Genomic DNA, 9,741 nt, shown 5'->3' with positions numbered 1-9,741 from the left:
CGTTGTTGTTGGTATTTACCTGCGTGTAAAGGATGTTGTTGCTGTTTTTACTGTTGTTTCTGTGGTGAATGTTAATAAAGTTCCAATGTTATTAAAGTTACTGGGTGATTAGAGCTAGCGGCGCTAGCTAGTGTGTTTATCTGTCAGGAATCCTTCCTTCCTTCCTTAGTAGACTACTACTACTATAAGTAGTAGTCTACTAAGGAAGGAAGGAAGGAAACATTTGGAAGGAAGGAAGGAAGGAAGGAAAGGACGGAAGGAAGTGGAAGGAAGGAAGGGAGGAAAGGAAGGAAGGAAGGGAGGAAGGAAGGTAGTAGTAGTAGTAATTGTAGTAGTAGTAATTGTAGTAATAGTAGTAGTAGTAATAGTAGTAGTAGTAGTAATTGTAGTAGTAATTGTAGTAGTAGTAGTAATTTTACTAGTAGTAGTAGTAGCAGTAGTAGTAATTGTAGTAGTAGTAGTAATAGTAATTATTGTAGTAGTAATTGTAGTAGTAATTGTAGTAGTAATAGTAATTATTGTAGTAGTAATTGTAGTAGTAGTAATAGTAGTAATTGTAGTAGTAGTAGTAATAGTAATTATTGTAGTAGTAATTGTAGTAGTATTAGTAGTACTGTTTGTTCTGTCGTGAATGTTAATAAAGTTCCAATGTTATTAAAGTTACTGGGTGATTAGAGCTAGCGGCGCTAGCTAGTGTGTTTATCCGTCAGGAATCCTTCCTTCCTTCCTTAGTAGACTACTACAAGTAGTAGTCTACTAAGGAAGGAAGGAAGGAAACATTTGGAAGGAAGGAAGGAAGGAAGGAGGACACAAGGAAGGAAGGAAGTGGAAGGAGGACGCAAGGAAGGAAGGAAGGGAGGAAGGAAGGTAGTATTAGTAGTAATTGTAGTAGTAATTGTAGTATTAGTAGTAGTAGTAATTGTAGTATTAGTAGTAGTAGTAATTGTAGTAGTAATTGTAGTAGCAGTAATAGTAGTAGTAGTAGTAGTAGTAATAGTAATTATTGTAGTAGTAATTGTAGTAGTAGTAGTAATAGTAATTATTGTAGTAGTAATTGTAGTAGTATTAGTAGTACTGTTTGTTCTGTCGTGAATGTTAATAAAGTTCCAATGTTATTAAAGTTACTGGGTGATTAGAGCTAGCGGCGCTAGCTAGTGTGTTTATCTGTCAGGAATCCTTCCTTCCTTCCTTAGTAGACTACTACTACAAGTAGTCTACTAAGGAAGGAAACATTTGGAAGGAAGGAAGGAAGGAAGGAAGGAAGTGGAAGGAAGGAAAAATTTGGAAGGAAGGAAGGAAGGAAGTGGAAGGAGGACGCAAGGAAGGAAGGAAGGAAGAAAAAGGAAGGAAGGAATTGGAAGGAAGGAAGGAAGGAGGATGCAAGGAAGGAAGGAAGGAAGGAAGAAAAATGAAGGAAGGAAGGAAGGAACAAAGAAGAATGAAGTGGAAGGAAGGAAGGAGGATGCGTGGAAGGAAGGAAGGAAGGAAGAAAAAGGAAGGAAGTGGAAGGAAGTGGAAGGAAGTGGAAGGAAGGAAGGAAAGGAAGGAAGGAAGGAAGAAAAGGGAAGGAAGTGGAAGGAAGTGGAAGGAAGTGGAAGGAAGGAAGGAAAGGAAGGAAGGAAGGAAGAAAAGGGAAGGAAGTGGAAGGAAGGAAGGAAGAAAAGGGAAGGAAGTGGAAGGAAGTGGAAGGAAGGAAGGAAGGAAGAAAAGGGAAGGAAGTGGAAGGAAGTGGAAGGAAGGAAGGAAAGGAAGGAAGGAAGGAAGAAAAGGGAAGGAAGTGGAAGGAAGGAAGGAAGAAAAGGGAAGGAAGTGGAAGGAAGGAAGGAAGGAAAGGAAGGAAGGAAGGAAGGAAGAAAAGGGAAGGAAGGAAGGAAGAAAGTGGAAGGAAGTGGAAGGAAGGAAGGAAGGAAAGGAAGGAAGGAAGGAAGAAAAGGGAAGGAAGGGGAAGGAAGTGGAAGGAAGTGGAAGGAAGGTAGGAAGGAAGTGGAAGGAAGGAAACATTTGGAAGGAAGGAAGGAAGGAAGTGGAAGGAGGACGCAAGGAAGGAAGGAAGGAAGGAAGGAAGAAAAAGGAAGGAAGTGGAAGGAAGGAAGGAAGGAAAGGAAGAAAAGGGAAGGAAGTGGAAGGAAGAAGGAAGAAAAGGGAAGGAAGTGGAAGGAAGTGGAAGGAAGGAAGGAAGGAAGGAAGGAAGGAAGAAAAGGGAAGGAAGTGGAAGGAAGAAGGAAGAAAAGGGAAGGAAGTGGAAGGAAGTGGAAGGAAGGAAGGAAGGAAAGGAAGGAAGGAAGGAAGGAAGAAAAGGGAAGGAAGTGGAAGGAAGGAAGGAAGAAAGTGGAAGGAAGTGGAAGGAAGGAAGGAAGGAAAGGAAGGAAGGAAGGAAGAAAAGGGAAGGAAGGGGAAGGAAGGAAGGAAGGAAGGAAGGAAGTGGAAGGAAGGAAACATTTGGAAGGAAGGAAGGAAGGAAGTGGAAGGAGGACGCAAGGAAGGAAGGAAGGAAGAAAAAGGAAGGAAGGAAGGAATTGGAAGGAAGGAGGAAGGAAGGAAGGAAGGAAGGAAGAAAAATGAAGGAAGGAAGGAAGGAACAAAGAAGAATGAAGTGGAAGGAAGGAAGGAGGATGCGTGGAAGGAAGGAAGGAAGGAAGAAAAATGAAGGAAGGAAGGAAGGAACAAAGAAGAATGAAGTGGAAGGAAGGAAGGAGGATGCGTGGAAGGAAGGAAGGAAGGAAGGAAGAAAAAGGAAGGAAGTGGAAGGAAGGAAGGAAGGAAAGGAAGAAAAGGGAAGGAAGTGGAAGGAAGTGGAAGGAAGGAAGGAAGGAAGGAAGGAAGAAAAGGGAAGGAAGTGGAAGGAAGGAAGGAAGAAAAGGGAAGGAAGTGGAAGGAAGTAGAAGGAAGGAAGGAAGGAAAGGAAGGAAGGAAGGAAGAAAAGGGAAGGAAGTGGAAGGAAGAAGGAAGAAAAGGGAAGGAAGTGGAAGGAAGGAAGGAAGAAAAGGGAAGGAAGTGGAAGGAAGAAGGAAGAAAAGGGAAGGAAGTGGAAGGAAGGAAGGAAGAAAAGGGAAGGAAGTGGAAGGAAGTAGAAGGAAGGAAGGAAGGAAAGGAAGGAAGGAAGGAAGAAAAGGGAAGGAAGTGGAAGGAAGAAGGAAGAAAAGGGAAGGAAGTGGAAGGAAGTGGAAGGAAGGAAGGAAAGGAAGGAAGGAAGGAAGAAAAGGGAAGGAAGTGGAAGGAAGAAGGAAGAAAAGGGAAGGAAGTGGAAGGAAGTGGAAGGAAGGAAGGAAGGAAGGAAGGAAGGAAGGAAGGAAGGAAGGAAGGAAGGAAGGAAGGAAGGAAGGAAGGAAGTGGAAGGCGCTCAACCAAACTAACACTAGTTTAGCTAGGGGCGGGTCTTTGACGGCAGCAGAGCAGAGCGCTGGTTCAACCTGCCGGAATACCAATCACCCACTTCAAGATGGAGAAAAAATTAATGAATGTCGGTTTATAAGAATCTTTTTGCCCAGAAGAAAAAAAGAGCGACAAAAAAATACCCATAACCATGTTCTTCTCTGGAAAAAACACTCCTGCACCGCGGCTTTAGAAGAAAAAGACGCTACAGAGTAGGGATGTCACGATGACAGATTTTCTTGGTACGATTATTGTCAGAGAAATAATCACGATTTAACGATTATCACGATTATTATGTATTAATTAATTTCACACTATGAATGTGTAAAATCACATGAACACTCCTTAGAGATCTTTAAATGTCATTTATTTTCCATGCCAAATATTAGCAGAAAAGAAAAGTAACCAAAAAGTACAACATTAATGACAATAATACCATTGGAATTAAACAAAAATCACTTCTGTGTTAATCATCCACAGCAGGATTTCCCTTTTGGGTAATAACGTTTCAAATGCTGCATGCAAACTGTAAACTGTATTACAAAAATGTTTCTGAACATTTCCTTTGGACCTGAGAAGAGAATTTTTAAACAGGAAAAAACATCTAGCTAGCTTTTGACTTATAGCTGCCCTCTGAAACATAAATAATACTGTAACAGTGAAAATAAACAAGACCACATCTGAAATTACCGTATTGTCCTGAATATAAGACGGTGTTTTTTACATTTAAATAAGACTGAAAAAGTGGGAGTCGTCTTACATTCGGGGTCTAGACGTTATATCCATTTACACCACTAGATGGCGCCAGATATCTTTAAAGTGAATGCTGAACTAAACTCCCCAGGCCAAAGCCAACCTGTCACGAAGAATAAAAATAAAAATAGCGGTAAGAAAGAAAAGAGAAGAAAACAAGAGAAGAGATAACAGAAAGTGGAGAAACGTAGCGACAATCTGGAGAAAAGTGGGTCGAATAAGTTATGATCCAAACTTCAAGATCAGGATTTTAATGAGGCAAAATAACAGGCTTTTTCTCTCAAATATATTGTTATAATCATTTGTTTCAGATGTACTGTCATTATTTTCTGTATAAAAATTTAATTTGGTGTTAAAAAAAGTATTTTTTCAAATTTGAGTCTTGAAAAAGAGGGGGTCGTCTTATAATCAGGGTCGTCTTATATTCGGGTCAATACGGTAAATACAAGCTAGCTATGTATTTCCTTTTGGAACAAAAAAAGTGGTGAAAGGCTGCAGGACAGGAGCCACCTGCAGAAGACTTGCTTCAAGTCCTTTCAGTTCAGGTTAAAGTGCAGGAATGTCAGCTACGTGCTTACGTCGGGGGCTGGGGGCGGGGCTGGGGACGGTGTTACTGAACAACCAAAGCAGAATAAACACGGAAGAGCGCCGTTTTTAAACAACGGAGCGTTGAGGACGGCGGTTAAGTTAGCAGACTCTTTTATTATTACATCCATTTATTTAATAATGGATGTAAAACAGAAGCAGCAGTGGTCTACGGTACAATCCATCAACAGAGCCCGCGACGGAGCGCAGCCTCGCGTCCGAGCCCGCTCCCAGCCCGTCCCCGCGGGCCGGGGATTTTTTATTAAATAAATGGATTTATTTCGGCAATGTTTACACACTGGAAAGCCATCGTCAACGATAACCCCTTCCTCATTTTTGCGGTACCCATAATAATCCCACACAGCTGATTTTATCCGCTTCTTCATCCATACTTCACTTCAGCTGCTCCGCTTCCGCTTGTGTAACTTTATTTTCGTTCCGTGCGAGTTGCGCTGATCTGTCTATGGTTCCGGGTCCCGGCGTAATCTTTGGAAAGTGACGATGTTTAGGAGTCTTCACGAATAATTAATCGTGCCGTTTAAAATCGCGGTTAATAGTGAAAACAAGTAATCGTGACATCCCTACTACAGAGTCGGGATGCAGCGGCTCAGAAGACAGGGTGCTTGCGCAAGTCTTGAAAGTCTTAATAAGTATGGAATTTTGAAACACTGTTTTCCAGACCTTGAAAAGTCTTGAATTTCGTGTGAAAGTCTTAATAAAGTGTGGGGGGAAAAAAATGTATGGTAGAATTTTACAGTATGCTCAAAGGCATTGTGAAAATGTGAAATTCCTGTACTTATGATTTTCATGTTTTTAAACGTTTTCATCAGTAAAAACATAATTTACTGTGAATAATGCAGTCGTTGAATACTAGGCTATAAAAAATTCTAACAAACATTTCTAATAAACACAATTGGTACAATCTCAACCAATGAAGTAGGCAGTAGGCACACAAGTATACAAGTACGTAAAGTTAAGGTCTTGGGGAAAAAATATCAGTTTTAAAAAGGTCTGGGAAAAGTCTGGAATTTTAATTTGGAAAAAGAGCAAGCACCCTGGAAGAGCAGTGGAATACGTGCTTAACTCCGCAATAAAGACTTTTTAATTGTAAAATAAAAAAAAGGGTTGCTACTATGTGAATATCACTTATCACGGGTTGTTTTTGGAACGTAACCCCCACAAAAACAAGGGATTACTGTATATGAATACTCATGGCATAAACCTGTCAAGTTTTGGATTTAAAAATAAGGGAAACCAGCCCAACCGAGTCCAGTATTACATTTTAAGACAGGTTTACAAAATATTTAAAATATCTACCTGTCAATCACTTACAAACTACAATTATATGCTCTTTATGAACCTTTGTTGACACTGAAATGCTGTGGACATTCCTCTGTATGTAGTTCCTATAATAGAGTCTCAATGAAAACAAAGGGGAAATAAAGCACATTTATTTATTCTAAATATTTTCACTTTATATACAAATTGATTGTCTTCAAGTCTTCTTTTAATTTGTCATTGTCACTCATGTGGGTCTCTGGCTCCCATTTTTAGATATATTTAATAGATTTTCTAGCAGAAAAGTCTTCTCTGTCGTTACATCCATCCTCTGATTTGTAGTTTTTGTTCCCGTTGTTGCCACTAACCTGGTGAGAACTTCCCTCCAGGCGACAGCAAGGGCCCGTTCTCACCAGGTTAGTGATAATTCAGTTTGTAGAGGCACAATAACCCTTTAATATATCATAAAACGGGAAATTTACAGGAAAATACTAATACAGGGGGCGGCGGGAAAGACGGGTAAAATACGGTAGTTTCCCGGCCAAAACGGGAGACTTGACAGGTATGGGCAATAAAAATAAATAAATAAATAATAATAATAATAATAATAATAATAATAATAATAATAATAATAATAATAATAATAATAATAATAATAATAATAATAATAATAATAATAATAATAATAAATAAATAAATAAAAAAAAGATTAAAAAAAGATTAAACACTATATATATATATATGTATATATATATATATATATATATATATATATATATATATAATGTGTGTGTAAAATGTATTTGTCCTGTACTGAATTAAATGGTTGCTAATCAATAATTCCACCAATGAATCAGCCTGCCTGAGTTTCACCTGCCCTTATAACATTATGACCTTTAAAATATTAACATTTTAGATTGTAGTTCATCTTATACCCTTTCAAACTCAATGACAACTAGCAAAACTTGATATCAAAATATCCATAGTGAAAAGGAAAATAATATTCCAATTATGTCATTTTTGTTGCTTTCCAAATTGCCGAGCGCATTTATCCCCGCTCCCGGAAAAAGTTCAGGCTCAGGAATTTGTTTAACTTTAAAGCGGACCTAATATGAAAAACATGTTTTTTCTTGTTTTAACATATAAAGTGGTCTCCCCTCACCCTGCCAGCACAGGGGAGACAAAATACCATGAATTTCTGCAGGGTCTCTGACCCCCGCCGGACAGAGTCCCCCAGTGTCACGTGACCTTTTTTTGAGCCGATTAGAATCTGCTCCCGTCGTGACGTCACGACGGGAGCAGATTTCCAGAGGTTCAGCCTCCGCTGCTGAAACCACGCCCACAACCAGCTCTCTCCGCTGCTGGAGCGGTCCTTTCATTGAGCCAGTCGGACGCGGCGCCGCGGCGGAGTGGACCCGGGTTAAATCATCCAGGTTCCCGGGTGGTTTGGGAGCTGGGTCCTCGGGGGTCTGTCCCAGGGTGGACCAGCTTCACCCTCCGAGATTTTCAGGCAAATCTGTCGGTTTGATCCCCGGTAACGGGCGATGCGCACAGGATGCGCTCCGGAGCCGATCTGTGTGCCCGCCGTGGAGTTGCAGCGCCCGTCGCGCAGCATCCGCCGGGCAGATCCGGCTGAAATTCCGCCTGTCGGTCCCCGGGAGTCCCTGCTACCAGTCCAGGCCGGTTCCTGCGGTCCCGGCCGGTCGGAACCGGTCAGATTCCCCCGTTAAAGCCGCGGTGATGCGCACTGCTCCAGCAGCGCTGCTCCCGGGCGCCCGGCGTGGCTCCGGGGCCAGCGTTCAGCATCCGCCGGGCAGATCCGGCTTAAATAGTGCATAAATGTTATTTATATACAACTCATATTTAATTTTTTTAACAATAAAGTTTCCATTTGTGAAAATTCAGTGTTGTGATAATTTACAGGCTCGGGCTGCTCTGGCGGAGCAGGTTTATGCTCCTCCCCTGCTACACGTCATTCAGGGAGCCAATCAGCACAGAGCCTCATTATCATACCCCCCCCTTCCCTAAAAATGAGGCGCAGAAAAAGAGGTTAGAAGCGGTAAAACTAGTGACAGGGCCCACAGGCTGGATTTATGATTTATGTAGAAAAAACTAGCTTTAGATTGTTTTTAAGACATTCAAGGCCTGTTTAAAATATACATTAAATGCCATAATAGGTCACCTTTAAGCCCTGTAAGGTGTTTATTATGTCTAGTTTTGTGGGTGTGCAGGGGACCAACGGAGATTGGGATTGGGAATTTATTTCTGTAAAACTTCTAATATTTTTACATGACTAGGATCAGTTACACCAAATAATATTACAGTCATTTAAATGTAGTTGAAACAAAGTTTGATAAGAATGAGAGGAAGGAGGAAGGGAGGAAGGAGGAAGCAAGGAAAGAAGGAAGGAAGGAAGGAAGATGGAGGGAGTGAGAAAGGAAGGAAGGAAGCAAGGAAAGAAGGAAGAAAGTGGAAGGAAGGAATAAAGAAGGGAAGGAAAGGAGGAGGGAGAAAGCAAGGAAGGAAGGAAGGAAGCAAGGAAAGAAGGAAGGAAGGAAGGAAGATGGAGGGAGGGAGAAAGGAAGGAAAGAAGGAAGTGGTAAAGGTAAAAAAGGAAAAGGTTTGTCGTGACTTTAAACTCCATCAAACGTATAAATGTATTTCCAGGTTCCGTCTCTGCTCGTCCTACAGCCGGACCGGGGAGGAAGTGGCCAGGACGTGGCCAGGAAGTGGAGGTCGCCATGGCAACCAGAGCGGGGGACGACCCCGACTCCCTGATGGATCTGGCCACGAACTTCTGCCTGAGAAACCTCCGCAAAACCATGTGTTACCAGGGAAACCGAAACAAGCTGCGTCTGCGCTCCGACGTCTTCCTGCCCAGCGAGATCTGCGACAAGCTCGTCAACACGTACGTAAAAAATAAAATAATAGTTAAAATAACTGTTCTACTGGTCAACACGTACGTAAAAATAAAAATAACTGTTCTAGCTGGTCAACACGTACGTAAAAATAAAAATAACTGTTCTACTGGTCAACACGTACGTAATTAAAATAAAATAACTGTTCTACTGGTCAACACGTACGTAATAATAAAATAACTGTTCTACTGGTCAACACGTACGTAATAATAAAATAACTGTTCTACTGGTCAACACGTACGTAATAATAAAATAACTTATAGCTGGTCAACACGTACGTAAATAATAAAATAATAGTTAAAATAACTGTTCTACTGGTCAACACGTACGTTATAAACTAAATAACTGTTCTACTGGTCAACACGTACGTAATAAACTAAATAACTGTTCTACTGGTCAACACGTACGTTATAAACTAAATAACTGTTCTACTGGTCAACACGTACGTTATAAACTAAATAACTGTTCTACTGGTCAACACGTACGTAATAATAAAATAACTGTTCTACTGGTCAACACGTACGTAATAAACTAAATAACTGTTCTACTGGTCAACACGTACGTATTAAACTAAATAACTGTTCTACTGGTCAACACGTACGTAATAAACTAAATAACTGTTCTACTGGTCAACACGTACGTAATAAACTAAATAACTGTTCTACTGGTCAACACGTACGTAATAAACTAAATAACTGTTCTACTGGTCAACACGTACGTAATAAACTAAATAACTGTTCTACTGGTCAACACGTACGTAATAAACTAAATAACTGTTCTACTGGTCAACACGTACGTAATAAACTAAATAACTGTTCTACTGGTCAACATGTAC

General features: G+C 40.7%; 2 protein-coding genes across 3 annotated transcripts in view; one reads left to right on the top strand and one right to left on the bottom strand.

The window, feature by feature from the left end:
* Nucleotides 1–8,731, bottom strand: part of LOC133454842 (golgin subfamily A member 2-like) — a 42,444-nt gene extending 33,713 nt beyond the window's left edge. The window contains exon 1 of the mRNA XM_061733566.1: nucleotides 8,678–8,731. Within this exon, the coding sequence (XP_061589550.1) occupies nucleotides 8,678–8,731 (54 nt within the window). The remainder of the gene's footprint in view (nucleotides 1–8,677) is intronic.
* LOC133454889 (protein zer-1 homolog) overlaps nucleotides 8,615–9,741 on the top strand; it is a 75,656-nt gene continuing 74,529 nt past the window's right edge. For both annotated transcript variants that reach the window (XM_061733603.1, XM_061733604.1), the window contains exon 1: nucleotides 8,615–8,896. In XM_061733603.1, the coding sequence (XP_061589587.1) occupies nucleotides 8,730–8,896 (167 nt within the window). In that variant the 5' untranslated portion in view covers nucleotides 8,615–8,729. The remainder of the gene's footprint in view (nucleotides 8,897–9,741) is intronic.

Source organism: Cololabis saira, chromosome 11 (assembly GCF_033807715.1).
Source record: "Cololabis saira isolate AMF1-May2022 chromosome 11, fColSai1.1, whole genome shotgun sequence".
Taxonomy (NCBI): domain Eukaryota; kingdom Metazoa; phylum Chordata; class Actinopteri; order Beloniformes; family Belonidae; genus Cololabis; species Cololabis saira.
This window is presented reverse-complemented; position numbering and strand designations above follow the sequence as displayed.